Source organism: Neoarius graeffei, chromosome 5 (genome assembly GCF_027579695.1).
Source record: "Neoarius graeffei isolate fNeoGra1 chromosome 5, fNeoGra1.pri, whole genome shotgun sequence".
Classification (NCBI taxonomy): Eukaryota; Metazoa; Chordata; class Actinopteri; order Siluriformes; family Ariidae; genus Neoarius; species Neoarius graeffei.
In genome coordinates this window covers 98,470,014-98,487,675 of record NC_083573.1, presented here as the reverse complement: position 1 = coordinate 98,487,675, position 17,662 = coordinate 98,470,014, and the positions used below count along the sequence as shown (strand labels likewise).

General features: G+C 43.2%; 1 protein-coding gene across 10 annotated transcripts in view; it reads left to right on the top strand.

The window, feature by feature from the left end:
* kmt2ca (lysine (K)-specific methyltransferase 2Ca) overlaps positions 1-17,662 on the top strand; it is a 308,052-nt gene that overhangs the window by 169,769 nt on the left and 120,621 nt on the right. For all 10 annotated transcript variants that reach the window (XM_060922565.1, XM_060922568.1, XM_060922566.1 and 7 more), the window contains 3 exons: positions 9,326-9,442; positions 15,256-15,360; positions 17,508-17,612. In XM_060922565.1, the coding sequence (XP_060778548.1) occupies positions 9,326-9,442; positions 15,256-15,360; positions 17,508-17,612 (327 nt within the window). The remainder of the gene's footprint in view (positions 1-9,325; positions 9,443-15,255; positions 15,361-17,507; positions 17,613-17,662) is intronic.

Here is a 17,662-nt window from a genome sequence, read left to right as displayed (position 1 = left end):
CGCTACCTTGGACTCTACTTTGGCTGCTTTTTACCAGGCTGTGGATTGTCCAACAAGGAACAACAGGACAATTGACTTGCTGTATGCTAATGTGAGGGATGCATACAGAGCCACACCCCTCCCCCCACTAGGGAAGTCTGACCACAACCTGGTTCTTCTACAGCCAAAGTACACCCCCCTGGTTCAAAGGCAGCCTGCAACAACTAGCTCCATCAGGAGGTGGTCCCCTGAAATGGAAGATGCCCGCAGAGACTGCTATGACATCACGGACTGGAATGTGCTGCTTAGCCCACACTGTGAGGACATAGAGGGGCTGACACACTGCCTGACGGATTACCTTAACTTCTGTGCAGACGTGGTCTCCCCTGCTAAGACTGTACGGTGTTACCATAATAACAAGCCATGGGTAACAGGAAGTCAAAGCTGTCCTCAACAGGAAGAAGGCTGCCTTCAGGAGCAGGGATAGGGAGGCGATGAAAGCAGCACAGCAGGAGGTGACATGCTGCGTGAGGGAAGCTAAAGACAACTACAGGAGAAAGGTGGAGCTGAAGGAGAACAGCATGAGGGAGGTCTGGGAAGGTGTGAAAACCATCACAGGCCACAATACAAAGACCAGAGTCGTTGATGGGGACAGTGGAGAGGGCGAACGAGTTGAATGACTTCTTCAATCAGTTCAACCAGCCCACATCCCCCCCACCCTCTCCCTCACTGCAGCCATCTCTCCTTCTTCCCTCAACACACCTCCCCCCAGTCATCATAGCAGCCCCCTCCTCCCCCACCTCAACACAGACTCCTCCATGCATTACTGCAGACCAGGTCAGAGGTCAACTGAGGAAGCTTCACCCCAGGAAAGCAGCAGGCCCAGACAAGGTGTGTCCCCGACTACTGAAGACCTGTGCTGCTGAACTGGGTGAACCACTCCAACGTATCTTCAACCTCAGCCTGCAGCTGGGGAGAGTGCCCACCCTCTGGAAGACATCATGTATCGTTCCAGTTCCCAAAAAGAATCAGCCCAGCAAGCTGAACGACTTCCGACCAGTGGCACTCACTTCATATTTGATGAAGACGTTGGAGCGGCTCCTCAGCCTCCTCAGACCCCAGGTACAACATGCCCAGGACTGTCTGCAGTTTGCTTACCGGGCAGGTGTCTGTGTGGAAGACGCCATCCTCTACCTGTTACACCGAGCCCACTTGCATCTGGATAAGGGAAATGGCACAGTGAGGATCCTCTTCTTGGACTTCTCGAGTGCCTTCAACACCATCCAGCCCCTACTGCTTCAGGACAAACTGAACAGGATGCGAGTGGACCCCTGCCTGGTCGCCTGGATCTCCAGCTACCTCACTGACAGGCCGCAGTACGTCAGGCTGAAGGACATCATGTCTGACACTGTAATTAGCAGCACTGGAGCACCCCAGGGCACGGTGCTGGCCCCTCTTCTCTTCACCCTGTACACCACAGACTTCTGCTACAATTCGGAGCTGTGTCACATTCAGAAGTTTGCCGATGAGACAGCCATCGTTGGGTGTATCAGTGACGACAGAGAGGAGCAGTATAGGAGCCTGGTGAGGGACTTTGCTGTGTGGCGCAACAGGAACCATCTGCAGCTCAACACCTTGAAGACCAAGGAGCTGGTCATTGACTTTGGGAGGTCCAGACCAAGGTCACGACCAGTTCTGATCGAGGGAGTCAAGGTGGAGGCTGTGGATTCCTACAAGTACCTCGGGCTGTGGCTGGACAGCAAGCTGGACTGGACTTGCAACACCAATCACTTATACAGGAAGGGACAGAGCAGGCTATAATTCCTGAGGAGGCTGCAGTCCTTTAACATCTGCAGGAAACTCCTGTGGATGTTCTATCAGTCTGTGGTCGCCAGTGTCCTGTTTTACACCGTGGTGTGCTGGGGGGGGGCAGCACATCCAAGAAGGACACATCCAGGCTGGACAAACTGATCAGGCGGGCCGGCTCTGTGGTCGGCATGAAGCTGGACTCTGGTGACGGTGGCAGAGAAGAGGTCTATGGACAAACTATTGAACATCATGGACGATGCCAGTCACCCTCTGCACACCGTCATCAGCAACCAGAGGAGCCTGTTCAGTGACAGAATGCTCCTTCCCAAGTGCAGGATGAACAGACTTAAAAACTCCTTTGTCCCTCACGCCATCAGACTGTACAACTCCTCTCTGGGGGGGGGGGAGGGGTAACAGGAGGACAGAGGACGGGAAGGAGCAGTAGCCTAGCCTAACAATAAGCAATACTGGACAATGTGCAATATCTCTCCTGCCCCCCCCACACACACAGACTTACCCCACTTCTCCCCTCCTTCCCCCCTCCCCCCCTTCCTCTCTTCCACATATCATCATCTTTTATATTTGTATATGTGAATACTTAATTTATCTAGAAGTTTTTCTCTTTCTTTTCTCTGTTTATCTGTAATGATGCTGCTGAATCTTAATTTCCCTGAGGGAACCCTCCCAAAGGGATCAGTAAAGTTTTATCTAATCTAATCTCTCCCTCCCTCTCTCTCTATCTCACACTCATCACTCTCTCTCACTCTCTCTCACTCTGTCTCTCCGTCACACTCTCTCTCTCCTCCTCTGTCTTTTTCTCTTCCTCTCTCTCCATCACTCTGTGTCTCTCTCTGTGTCTCTCTCTCTCTGTCTCTCTCTCTGTGTGTCTCTCTCTCTCTCTCTGTCTCTCTCTCCTCTTCTGTCTTTCTTTCTCTTCCTCTCTCTCCATCACTGTGTGTCTCTCTCTGTGTGTGTGTCTCTGTGTGTGTCTCTCTCTCTCTCTCTGTGTGTGTCTCTGTGTGTGTGTCTGTCTCTGTCTCTCTCTGTGTGTCTCTCTCTCTCTCTGTCTCTCTCTCTGTGTGTCTCTCTCTGTGTGTGTCTCTCTCTCTCTGTGTCTCTCTCTCTGTGTGTGTGTGTCTCTCTCTCTCTCTCTGTGTGTGTGTCTCTCTCTCTCTCTCTCTCTGTGTCTCTCTCTCTCTCTCTGTCTCTCTCTCTCTCTGTGTGTGTCTCTGTGTGTCTCTCTGTGTGTGTGTCTCTCTCTCTCTGTGTCTCTCTATCTCGTGTGTGTGTGTCTCTCTCTCTCTCTCTCTCTCTGTCTATCTCGTGTGTGTGTGTGTGTCTCTCTCTCTCTCTGTCTCTCTATCTTGTGTGTGTGTGTCTCTCTCTCTCTCTGTGTCTCTCTATCTGTGTGTGTGTCTCTCTCTCTCTGTGTCTATCTCGTGTGTGTGTGTGTGTCTCTCTATCTGTGTGTGTGTGTGTGTGTGTGTGTGTCTGTCTCTCTGTGTGTGTGGGTCTCTCTCTCTCTCTCTCTCTCTCTCTCTCTCTCTCTCTCTCTGTGTGTGTGTGTGTGTGTGTCTCTGTCTCTCTGGTGTTTTGTAATCTACAAGAATAAGACGAGGGCAGCAAATATAAATTCACTCGTAGTTGAATAAACACAGTGCTGTTGAATTCCTGAAGTCCCCGGTGTCACAGTTCAGATTAATCAATCACAGGTCCATAGTAACACGCTCATTACCGTTATCGTTTCTATGGTAACACCACGCACAGGGCCTGTACGGCGGACGCGCCGCATAACCTGCACCTAAAACAAGTTATTCAACAAAGAACTTGTTTTCCGATGAAAGCAGGTCGCAGTCAGATGGTTTGGTCAGACTTCTGTATCAGGTGTCTGTGTTAGAGCAGCCTTTTCTCTCTCGGGGTTCGCACATCGACTGATCAGCTGTAATCATTATTCTGACTGATGTTAATTTGGTGTGTAAGTGACACTTCAGAGCTCTGGGGATATTTCCCGTGGTAAATCCGTTCAGTACATCATCTAACCTCCCCTTCATCTCCTTCTCAAAGGGAGGAGCCAGGACACGAGGAAATGATGCAAGGAGAGGAAACGAGGAAGCGCAATTAAAGAAATGAGAAGAAACCGTTGATCGCTTATCTTCCTGCGTGTGCGTGATAAAGCAGCTGCCACGCCTTTCCCGAATGATTACCCTGCTCCAAACGGCACAGTTTCCATACAGTAGAGCTCAGAGAGCTTCAGAAAGAAAAAGCGGGCAAATACATTCAAACAAACAGCACAAGGGAAGAAGCTGAAAATACAAAGTCATAGAAATTCTACAAATAAACAGAATACTCAAACAAATTCATAGTGAAAGTATCACTTCTGTTTATTTCCTCGGGTTAAAGCGCAAAAGCACAAACCTTTCCCTTAAAGTCCAAGGAGAGTCCGAAAAATCATCTGTGCCAATAATAATAATAATAGTAATAATAATAAAGAAACTTTCCTACATTAAAATCAGGGGTGTGAATCTCCCACTTTTAAACAATGATGCGCTTCATGGTATGTAGTGTACACTCCGAACATGATAAACAAGTCGCTGTACGCTTCAGTTTGATTCGGCACCAATACGATTCGATTCAACATGAACAGGATTTGATTCAGTGCTGATATGATTAAACTTTATTGCCTCAAGATATAACTTTCCGTCGGGCATACTTAAAGATTCAACTGCGCACAGATGTGATTCAGTTCAGCACTGATATGAATCAGTTTGGTACAGAGGTGATTCAAACGGAACCAATCCAATTCATTTCATCAGACATATGATCTGATTCATCACCAATGCAGTTCTATTCATAATCAATACAATTTGATTCCTCACCAATAGTTATATTCACAATCAGTATGATTTGATTCGTTACCAATACAGTTTGATCAAGCACCAGTATGATTCAGTTCAGCACTGATATGATTCTATTCGGCATTGATACAGATTGATTCAGTATTCATGATTCAATTCGGCACTGATACGATTTGATTCCCCACAGATACAATTTGATTCATCACCAATACGGTTATAATCAATATGATTTGATTAATTGCCCATACAGTTCAATTAAGCAGCAATATGATTCAATTAAGCACCAGTATGATTGAGTTCAGCACTGATATGATTCTATTCGGCATTGATACAAATTGATTCATCTCATCTCATTATCTCTAGCCGCTTTATCCTTCTACAGGGTCGCAGGCGAGCTGGAGCCTATCCCAGCTGACTACGGGCGAAAGGCGGGGTACACCCTGGACAAGTCGCCAGGTCATCACAGGGCTGACACATAGACACAGACAACCATTCACACTCACAATCACACCTACGCTCAATTTAGAGTCACCAGTTAACCTAACCTGCATGTCTTTGGACTGTGGGGGAAACCGGAGCACCCGGAGGAAACCCACGCGGACACGGGGAGAACATGCAAACTCCACACAGAAAGGCCCTCGCCGGCCGCGGGGCTCGAACCCGGGACCTTCTTGCTGTGAGGCGACAGCGCTAACCACTACACCACCGTGCCGCCACAAGTTGATTCAGTATTGATGAAATTCAATTCAGCACTAATACAATTTGATTCACTACAGATGCAATTTGATTCATCACCAAAACAGTTATATTCATAATCAATACAATTTGATTCATTACCGTTACAGTTTGATTAAGCACCGAAGCGATTCAGTTCAGCACCAATATGATTCTGTTCGGCATTGAAACAAATTGATTCAGTTTTGATGAAATTCAATTCAGCACTGATATGATTTGATTCACCACAGATACAATTTGATTCTTCATCACCAATACAGTTATAATCAATATGATTTGATTCATTGCCCATACAGTTTGATTAAGCAGCAATATGATTCAATTAAGCACCAGTATGATTCAGTTCAGCACTGATATGATTCTATTCGGCATTGATGAAATTCAATTCAGCACTGATACGATTTGATTCACCACAGATACAATTTGATTCTTCATCACCAATACAGTTATATTCATAATCAATACGATTTGATTCATTACCGATACAGTTCGATTAAGCAGCAATATGATTCAGTTCATCACTGATATGATTCTATTCGGCATTGAAACAAATTGATTCAGCACTAATACGATTTGATTCCCCACAGATATGGTTTGATTCGTCACCAATACAGTTATAGTCATAATAATACAATTTGATTAATTACCGATACAGTTCAATTAAGCACCAATATGATTCTATTCGACATTGATACAAATTGATTGAGTATTGATGAAATTCAATTCAGCACTGATACGACCTGATTCATCACCAGTACAGTTATATTCATCAGACATATGATTTGATTCATTACAGATACAGTTACTTTAAGCAGCAATATGATTCAATTAAGCACCAGTATGATTCAGTTCAGCACTGATATGATTCTATTCGGCATTGATACAAATTGATTCAGTATTGATAATTCAATTTGGCACCAGTATGATTTGATTCACCACAAATACGATATGATTCAGCGCCAGTATGATTTGATTCAGTAGTCATGCAATTTAATTTGGTCCAGATATCATTCGGTTCAGCACCAGTTACATTTGATTCAGTGCTGATGCAATAAAATTCAACACCAGTATGAACCAATTCAGCACTGAAATAATTCACTAAAGGACCAGTGCAATTCCTTGCAGCACCAATATGATTTGATTCAGCATTAATGTGTATTGATTCAGTGTTGATGAAATTTAATTCAGCACCAGTACAGTTTGATTCAGCACCAGTATGATTTGATTCAGCAGTGATGCAATTTAATTAGGTACAGATTTGATTCCGTTCAGCACAGATTCCATTTGATTCAGTAATGATGCAGTAAAATTCAGTGCCAGTATGAACCAACTCAGCACTGAAACGATTTGCCCAAGGACCAGCACACTTCGATTCAGCACCGACATGATTCGATTCAGCATTAACATGAATTGATTCAGTATTGATGAAATTTGATTCAGCAGCTATATGATTTGATTCAGCAGTGATGCAGTTTAATTAGGCACAGAAACGACTCAGTTCAGCGCAGAAACGAGTCACAGATACGACTCAGTTCAGCGCAGAAACGAATCATAGATATGAATCAATTCAGCGCAGAAACGACTCAGTTCAGCGCAGAAACGAATCACAGATACAAATCAATTCAGCACAGAAACGACTCACTGCAGAAACGAGTCACAGATACGACTCAGTTCAGTGCAGAAACGAATCACAGATACGAATCAATTCAGCGCAGAAACAAATCATAGATACAAATCAATTCAGCACAGAAACGACTCGGTACAGAAACGGATCACAGCTACGAATCAGTTCAGCGCAGAAATGAATCAGTTCGGTGCAGAAACAAATCACAGATACGAATCAATTCAGCGCAGAAACAACTCAGTTCAGTGCAGAAACGAATCACAGAAACAAATCAGTTCAGCGCAGAAACAACTCAGTTCAGTGCAGAAACGAATCACAGATACGACTCAGTTCAGCACAGAAACAAATCAGTTCAGCGCAGAAATGAATCACAGATACGACTCAATTCAGTGCAGAAATGAGTCACAGGTACGACTCAGTTCAGCGCAGAAACGAGTCACAGATACAAATCAATTCAGCGCAGAAACGACTCAGTTCAGTGCAGAAATGAATCACAGATACAAATCAGTTCAGTGCAGAAACAAATCACAGATACGAATCAGTTCAGTACAGATACAAATCAGTTCAGTGCAGAAACAAATCACAGATACGAATCAGTTCAGCACAGAAATGACTCAGTTCAGCGCAGAAACGAGTCACAGATACAAATCAATTCAGCGCAGAAATGACTCAGTTCAGCGCAGAAATGAATCACAGATAGAAATCAGTTCAGTGCAGAAACAAATCACAGATACGAATCAGTTCAGCGCAGAAACGACTCAGTTCAGCGCAGAAACGAATCACTGATACGACTCAGTTTTGTGCAGAAACGACTCAGTTCAGCGCAGAACCGAATCACAGATACGAATCAGTTCAGTGCAGAAACGAATCAGTTCAGCGCAGAAATGAATCACTGATACGGCTCAGTTCAGCGCAGAAACGGCTCAGTCCAGCACTGAAACAAATCAATAAAGAACCAGAAAGCTTTGATTCAGGTCTGATTTGTGGTTTGTAAGGCTTGTAGTGTTTCGACACGTATCCGATTCCCGTTTTTGCATCGTTGTGCTCGGCTGAAAACCGCAGCTTTTCCCAGCATCGTCACCGCTGTAGAAAGGACGAGTGATTCAGTATCCACGGTGATGAACCTGCTGCTCAGTCTCTTTGTGTTTTACATTAAGCTGGAGCTGTAACCTGCTCGTACACGGCCTGGTTTCTGGAAAAGATTCATTTCTTTTTGTTTTCTGAATGGTGGTATTCCTTGACAGATTGCTTGTACGATTTATTTCATCTGGGCTCCACTGACCAGCCTGTATGTGGTGTTTGAGCCCCGTCTTTATATACCAGAGATGCTAACGTTAGCAGGAACAGGAAAATCAGACGAGGGGCCCGGATCAGATCCACGCTGTTTACACATGTTGATATCTGAAGTCTGAGCTAAAAATAAGAATTAGTCGGCGGTGTAAATGAAGCCTCTCTCTTGTGCACGTGAAGGATTTTCGAGCCGGCGTTCACGCTTCACCGCGTCTCCCTTTTCCCTCCATAATTCATTTTTGTAGAAATTAGCTGCAGACTGTACAGGCGTCAGGGTGCGCCCCCTCCTCCTCCTCCTCCTCGTTCTTGGACTGTCTCTCTAAATGAATTTGACGTTTCCTGTCTTGAGTGGGTAATTATCTGGGAGGAAGCAGGATTCGGGCCAGAGCCTCGGCTCAGCTTAGCGGCGAGCGCAGCACAACGCAACGCAACACGATGCCATCAGACGCAGGTCAGGCTGATAGGAACAGGGCTGTAAGGTGAGCCCAGGGTTCGGGGTAGTGTTCTGCTCAGACGGGCTGGAACAAAGCCACACACACACACACACACACACACACACACACACACACACGGTTTGTAGTAAATCTCCATGAACTGTTTTCAGAAATGTAATAAATTTTAGTGCTAGTTTTTTCCCCCCATCATCGGTGTGGTGATAATTTTTGCGAGACCCCTTCACGTCATTCCTCGTGAGTCCTTGAGTCAGGATGTGGTTTTTTTTTTTTTTTTTGGTTTTTTTTCTTTTCCCTCTCGGAGATGGACAGATTTAACCGAGGGCCTTCATGATGATTTATCAGACCCATCAGTAAACTAGGATGGGTGGCTCCTGGTTTGGAGCAGGGTGGAACTTTCAGTAACCAAATTAAAGCTGGACTGTTTGGTGATAAAAATGTCTTTGCATTTGTTTTACACACACACACACACACACACACACGGTCACTAAAGATCACAAAGTGCCCGTTTCTCTAATCACCTTACATTATTGCTGACTGTAGCCGAGATTATCGTGTAACGTTTTCGTTCCCCCTCTCAGGGCCGTGGATCGGGTTTTCCCGGGCGGAGACGTCCTCGAGGAGCGAACCTGTCTGGGCGAGGGGGTCGAGGACGATCCCGACTGAAGATGGACAGCAGCCTTCTGGTGACCCCTGGGGTATAAATCTCATCCTACAGCGCTCTTCATCCTCCTCCTCCTCCTCTCATCTCTTTACACACATGAATAATAGAGCGCTTGGTTATTCTCAACACACACACACACACACACACACACACACGAGTTTTTTCCTCATACTAACAAATTCTGTTTTGCTTGTTTTTTTTCTCTCTCCCGTGAGTGTGTTTTTGGATTTTCACATTGTCTCAGCAAACATGTGGAGGATGTGTGAGGTTTAGATAATGATACCACACATAACGATACCGTATGAACGCCTCACACACTCCTGGCACAAGTTTAAAAAAAAAAAAAAGTTTAAATATTCTAGATATTTATGGGAAAATATGAACTCATAAATGGATTTATTTTTTTCGCGGTCCGGTTTCCATCAAATCCTGCAATACGGGCCCCAGTTACGGACCCCGGTTACAGACCTCCGGCGACTCGCTCATTCACAACAACAATAACAAACATAGTCGAATTTTTTGTCAACATTTATCTTTTTTTTTTTTTTAAACAAGATTATCAAAAATCTTATAAATGTTTGCCAGCATTTCTCAGGAGAACAGCATTAATTTTACAGCATGGATGGCGATAACGACAGTGTTCACAGCGAAAGTGAGTTTTACTACCCTGAGGAAGAAGAAATAAAAGAAAACATTTCAGGAGAAAGCTAAAAACCTCTAACTGTCGCTAACGCCGAGCAAAAACATGGCTGAATCCTGAATGACTCCTATTTGTATAAATAGGGGACTACATAGGCGGCAAAATGTAGTTTTTTTCCTGCCATTGGAAGTGCACTTGTATACCGAGGAGGAAGCCGTTTGCATTACAGCCGTGAATGAGGATTCAAAATGGCGGCTCGGCTCGGTTTTCCCTTTCGGATGCTCTCGTTTTCTGTTAGAATTTGGTAAAGAAAAAAATAAATATATTATTTACCAGCTTAAAGTGCCGTTCCACCGTTGGATGTATTCTTTGGCATAAAATACAATATATTTTATGACAACATGACTAGACAGAGAAATCTTTTAGCTTCAAAATGATATATCAAACATCATTTTTTGACAACGACAAGTATATTAATTTTGCGACCAAAGTCACCTACCCTTTTAATTTCCGCGCGTGATGTCATCGGCAGGTTCCCCTTCTTGTGTACCACGTGACGTGTGACGTGGCACATATTATCAGCAATGGCGGATAGAACGCGATAAAAATAATACCAATAAATCTAGCTAATACCAATAAATCTAGCTAACTGAAAGATTAACTCAAAATTTTTCGCAATTTTTTTGGCCCCCATATACGAGGAGAAATGACTCTCTCACTCTGGGGGTTTCCTGGTCTAAAAATAGACCGACACGTGGTACACAAGAAGGGGAACCTGCCGATGACATCACGTTTCACTACCGCGCGGAAATTAAAAGGGTAGGTGACTTTGGTCGCAAAATTAATATACTTGTCGTTGTCAAAAAATGATGTTTGATATATCATTTTGAAGCTAAAAGATTTCTCTGTCTAGTCATGTTGTCATAAAATATATTGTATTTTATGCCAAAAAAATACATCCAATGGTGGAATGGCACTTTAAGGTCGGTCCGTATGGTGAAATACCGTGACCTCGGCCTTGAATACTGACCTCGGCCCAGAGGGCCTCGCTCAGTACTTTCAACACCTCGGTCACGGTATTTCACCATACGGCCCTCCCAGATGGGAAATAACGTGTGTGTGTGTGTGTGTGTATGTGTGTATATATATATACAAGTGATTCCACGCTTATGGGTACTGAAATGGGGACATGAACTTATTTTTAAAAATTCACCTAAAACCATTTCTTTTTTTACCATCAGGTCACAAAACCTGTAATCTTTAATGAATGATATGTTAAAAGATAACTTTAATTTTCTGAGATGTAATAAAAACATATTTATATGCCAAAGTCAGAACGTAACAGAAGTGTTGTGGACATATATATTCTCAATTTTAACAATGTAGAATTACTTTTTGAAACATAGGAAGGTGATGTTTTAGCAAATATAATTAATAAACATGTGTAGTAGAATAAACATGCACATTCTTTCAGTAAGATTAACATGGTATAGAGCTAGATTGTAATTAATTTGTAACAGACGCGAGATGGACAATCGTAACAGAAGTAATGGAACAGACATCATTTTGGAACTCATAGGCTTGACTTTGGCATATAAATATGTTTTTATTACATCTCAGAAAATTAAAGTTATCTTTTAACATATCATTCATTAAAGATTACAGGTTTTGTGACCTGATGGTAAAAAAAAAGAAATGGTTTTAGGTGAATTTTTAAAAATAAGTTCATGTCCCCATTTCAGTACCCATAAGCGTGGAATCACTCATATATATATTTTATACAACCATGTGTGTTTTTACTTAATGTAAACATATGAGTCATGGAAGGCTACTGCGTATATTACTACATAATAATATATATGTGTATATAATAGTAATAATAATAATTGGCTGAAGACCGTGCAGCCATCAGGTGGAAATGAGTTTATTTAATTACAGCCTAAAGATATGAACTTAGGCTTCTAATAAATTCATTTTTTTTTAATAATATAGGACAACAGTGCAAAAAAAGAGCAAAATCCAACCTTTAATTCAAGTGCATTTATTCAGTGGGAAAAAAATCCCACATTAAGAAGTAATTCTTTTACATGAAATCATGTGTGCCACAATTATTGGCACCCCTGATGTTAATACTTTGTACAACTCCCTTTTGCCAACAAGACAGCACTTAATCTTCTCCTATAACATTTCACAGGATGAGAGAATACAGAGAGGGGGATATTCGACCATTCTTCTTTGCACAATCTCTCTAAATCATCCAGAGTCCTGTGCACTCTCCTCTTCAGCTCACCCCACAGGTTTTCAATTGGGTTGAGGTCTGGGGACTGAGATGGCCATGGGAGGAGCTTGATTTTGTGTCTGGTGAACCATTTTTGTGTAGATTTGGCCACATGTTTAGGGTCGTTATCTTGCTGAAAGACCCAGTGACGACCCATCTTCAGCTTTCGGGCAGAGGCCACCAGATTTTGATTTAAAATGTCCTGGTATTTCAAAGAGTTCATGATGCCATGCACCCTAACAAGGTTCCCGGGGCCTTTGGAAGAGAAACAGGCGCACAGCATCACCGATCCTCCCCCATACTTCACAGTGGGCATGAGCTGCTTTTCCGCATACTGTACTCATCTTTTGTGATGTATTAGAGTGTTTGTTGCCAAAAAGCTCTATCTTGGTCTCATCTGAACAAAGCACACGGTCCCAGGTGAAGTCCCAGTACCGCTTAGCGAACTCCAGACGTTTACGTTTATGCTTGTAAGTGAGAAAAGGCTTTTTCTGTGCATGCCTCCCAAACAGCTTGTTGGCATGTAGATAGCGCCTGATGGTTGTTATGGAGACTTTGTGACCCCAAGATGCTACTCTTTGATGCAATTCTCTCACAGTGAGCTTTGGAGAACTTTTTACTTCTCTTACCATCCTCCTCACTGTGCATGGTGGCAAGATAAACTTGCATCCTCGTCCAGGCTTGTTTGCCACTGTTCCAGTTGTTTTAAACTCCTTGATGATTCCTCTGACTGTAGATATGGGCCGGTGTAGGCGAGCGGCTATTTTCTTGTAGCCATTGCCTGACTTATGAAGGTTGACACACATCTGCCTTACTTGAATGGTGTGTTCTCTTGTCTTTCCCATGTTGAAGAGTGGATAAGAGAAATAGGCCTCTGTGTCACATCATATTTATACCCCAGGGAAACAGGATGTGATGAATTACTACAACCCCGATTCCAGAAAAGTTGGGACAAAGAACAAATTGTAAATAAAAACGGAATGCAATAATTTACAAATCTCAAAAACTGATATTGTATTCACAATAGAACATAGACAACATATCAAATGTCGAAAGTGAGACATTTTGAAATTTCATGCCAAATATTGGCTCATTTGAAATTTCATGACAGCAACACATCTCAAAAAAGTTGGGACAGGGGCAATAAGAGGCTGGAAAAGTTAAAGGTACAAAAAAGGAACAGCTGGAGGACCAAATTGCAACTCATTAGGTCAATTGGCAATAGGTCATTAACATGACTGGGTATAAAAAGAGCATCTTGGAGTGGCAGCGGCTCTCAGAAGTAAAGATGGGAAGAGGATCACCAATCCCCCTAATTCTGCACTGACAAATAGTGGAGCAATATCAGAAAGGAGTTCGACAGTGTAAAACTGCAAAGAGTTTGAACATATCATCATCTACAGTGCATAATATCATCAAAAGATTCAGAGAATCTGGAAGAATCTCTGTGCGTAAGGGTCAAGGCCGGAAAACCATACTGGGTGCCCGTGATCTTCGGGCCCTTAGACGGCACTGCATCACATACAGGCATGCTTCTGTATTGGAAATCACAAAATGGGCTCAGGAATATTTCCAGAGAACATTATCTGTGAACACAATTCACCGTGCCATCCGCCGTTGCCAGCTAAAACTCTATAGTTCAAAGAAGAAGCCGTATCTAAACATGATCCAGAAGCGCAGACGTCTTCTCTGGACCAAGGCTCATTTAAAATGGACTGTGGCAAAGTGGAAAACTGTTCTGTGGTCAGACGAATCAAAATTTGAAGTTCTTTATGGAAATCAGGGACGCCGTGTCATTCGGACTAAAGAGGAGAAGGACGACCCAAGTTGTTATCAGCGCTCAGTTCAGAAGCCTGCATCTCTGATGGTATGGGGTTGCATTAGTGCGTGTGGCATGGGCAGCTTACACATCTGGAAAGACACCATCAATGCTGAAAGGTATATCCAGGTTCTAGAGCAACATATGCTCCCATCCAGACGACGTCTCTTTCAGGGAAGACCTTGCATTTTCCAACATGACAATGCCAAACCACATACTGCATCAATTACAGCATCATGGCTGCGTAGAAGAAGGGTCCGGGTACTGAACTGGCCAGCCTGCAGTCCAGATCTTTCACCCATAGAAAACATTTGGCGCATCATAAAACAGAAGATACGACAGAAAAGACCTAAGACAGTTGAGCAACTAGAATCCTACATTAGACAAGAACGGGTTAACATTCCTATCCCTAAACTTGAGCAACTTGTCTCCTCAGTCCCCAGACGTTTACAGACTGTTGTAAAGAGAAAAGGGGATGTCTCACAGTGGCAAACATGGCCTTGTCCCAACTTTTTTGAGATGTGGTGTTGTCATGAAATTTAAAATCACCTAATTTTTCTCTTTAAATGATACATTTTCTCAGTTTAAACATTTGATATGTCATCTATGTTCTATTCGGAATAAAATATGGAATTTTGAAACTTCCACATCATTGCATTCCGTTTTTATTTACAATTTGTATTTTGTCCCAACTTTTGTGGAATCGGGGTTGTAATTAAAGGTTCCTAGATACTCTGATCAACTTTATAAACTACAGTAGACATGACAGAAATGCTTCAATTACATTTATTTTCTAGGAATTGCTATGGGTGCAAATAATTGTCGAACAGGTGATTTTATGAAAAATAGTTATTTCTTAGTCAGGGATTTTTTTTTTTTTTGAAATTCACTTGAGTTAAGGGTTACATTTTTCGACAATTTTCAGTGTGAGATTATACTTCTGCAATAAAAATTGAACTTATATTAAGGCTTTTAACACATCTTAACCAGGGGTGCCAATAATTGTGGAGGATGCTGTATTTGTATTTCTAACACATCCAGAGTAACATCATACTGCAGGTAGTGATGACAAAAGCTGAAGTGTGTGTGTGTGTGTGTGTGTACACACAGGTGAACTTTTTTGAGACTCCATATGTGGTGAAAGAGGAAGAGGAGAACACCATGCACAATACAGTCGTCATGTTCTCCAGCTCCGACACCTTCACACTCAGACAGGTGTGTGTGTGTGTGTGTCAGTGTGTGTCAGTTGTTTGTTCTTGTCATTATGTCGTGTGTGTGTGTCTGTGATTCACATCATTGAGTCTCTCATCATGTTTTTCATTATCGCCCCGGTGTACACTACTGTTCAAAAGTTTGGGGTCACCCAGACAATTTTGTGTTTTCTATGAAAAGTCACACTTTTATTTACCACCATAAGTTGTAAAACGGGGCGGCACGGTGGTGTAGTGGTTAGCGCTGTCGCCTCACAGCAAGAAGGTCCGGGTTCGAGCCCCGTGGCCGGCGAGGGCCTTTCTGTGTGGAGTTTGCATGTTCTCCCCGTGTCCGCGTGGGTTTCCTCCGGGTGCTCCGGTTTCCCCCACAGTCCAAAGACATGCAGGTTAGGTTAACTGGTGACTCTAAATTGAGCGTAGGTGTGAATGTGAGTGTGAATGGTTGTCTGTGTCTATGTGTCAGCCCTGTGATGACCTGGCGACTTGTCCAGGGTGTACCCCGCCTTTCGCCCGTAGTCAGCTGGGATAGGCTCCAGCTTGCCTGCGACCCTGTAGAACAGGATAAAGCAGCTAGAGATAATGAGATGAGATGACACTCGTTCTCTTGTCATTTTTTTTTTGTTTGTTTGTTTTTTGTTTTTGAAACGAAGAGTTTCGAAATGAGAGCGTTCCTGCTCAGTCACGCTTCATCAGAGAGTCAACAAAAATTCATACATCATCAGACTCCCGAAACATCCATGAAATCTGCTTTAACCTGCGCTCGTCTTTTTCCCGCTTTTCACCCGTCCCGTTGACTTCAGTGCATTTTTTGGTCCCACTGAAATGAACGGGGTTTTGGAGTCAAAGCCGTCCTCCTGGGTCACACTTCATCAGAGAACCGCCAGACTTCATTGCTTAGCTCAGACTTGTGCACCTGACACACACGTCCATCTTGAGCAGCACTCATCTTTTTGTTTTTATTGATTTACACTACCGTTCAAAAGTTTGGGGTCACCCACTCAGACAATTTTGTGTTTTCCATGAAAAGTCACGCTTTTATTTCCCACCATAAGTTGTAAAATGAATAGAAAATATAGTCGAGACATTTTTCTGGCCATTTTGAGCATTTAATCGACCCCACAAATGTGATGCTCCAGAAACTCAATCTGCTCAAAGGAAGGTCAGTTTTATAGCTTCTCTAAAGAGCTCAACTGTTTTCAGCTGTGCTAACATGATTGTACAAGGGTTTTCTAATCATCCATTAGCCTTCTGAGGCAATGAGCAAACACATTGTACCATTAGAACACTGGAGTGAGAGTTGCTGGAAATGGGCCTCTATACACCTATGGAGATATTGCACCAAAAACCAGACATTTGCAGCTAGAATAGTCATTTACCACATTAGCAATGTATAGAGTGGATTTCTGATTAGTTTAAAGTGATCTTCATTGAAAAGAACAGTGCTTTTCTTTCAAAAATAAGGACATTTCAAAGTGACCCCAAACTTTTGAACGGTAGTGTATAACGCAGGGGGATGCACAGCTGTCTGTCTGTCTGTAAACATTTTAGTTTACAGAACTCAAAAACTATTAGGAATTTTTTTTTTTCCACGAACCCTCTCAGCTGTGTTCAGTGACTAGAGGAGTTGTGCCTTTTGACATTTTGGGATTTCTGCGATTTTTATTTTTTCTGTGTTTCCATGGCAACCAGTTCAACTTAGGAAAATTTGGAGTGGGGTTTCATGTGGGGGCGGAGAGGGGGAGGGGATCCGTCACCTCCTGATGACTCTCATTCTGGTTGTTGTTGTGCGGTGCTGTGTCCGTTTTGTTTGCTGTAGTCTTTGAGTTTGTTGATTTTGTGTCCGTGTGTTTATCCGTGTTTGCTGTTGTGTGCATCTTTGTACGACTCATTTGTGTTCGTCACTGTGTGTGTGTGTGTGTGTGTGTGTGTGTGTGTTCATCATTCTGTACGTTATTCTGTGCCTCATTCTGTGTATCGTAGTGTTTGTTATTGTGTGTGGGTGTGTTTGCTGTTGTGTGTGTGTGTGTGAGAGATTATGTTCATGATGTGTACACGCCAGAGAGCCTCAGGTTATCCTTTGGGTGTGTGATTAAACCGTCTCTCTCTCTCTCTCTCTCTCTCTCTCTCTCTGTCTGTCCCCCCCGTGTGCAGGATATGTGTGCGGTGTGTGGGAGTTTTGGTCAGGGTGCTGAGGGCAGACTCCTGGCCTGTTCTCAGTGTGGTCAGTGCTATCACCCGTTCTGCGTCAGCATTAAGGTAACCTCATTTCACTCTCTCTCTCTCTCTCTCACACACACACACACACA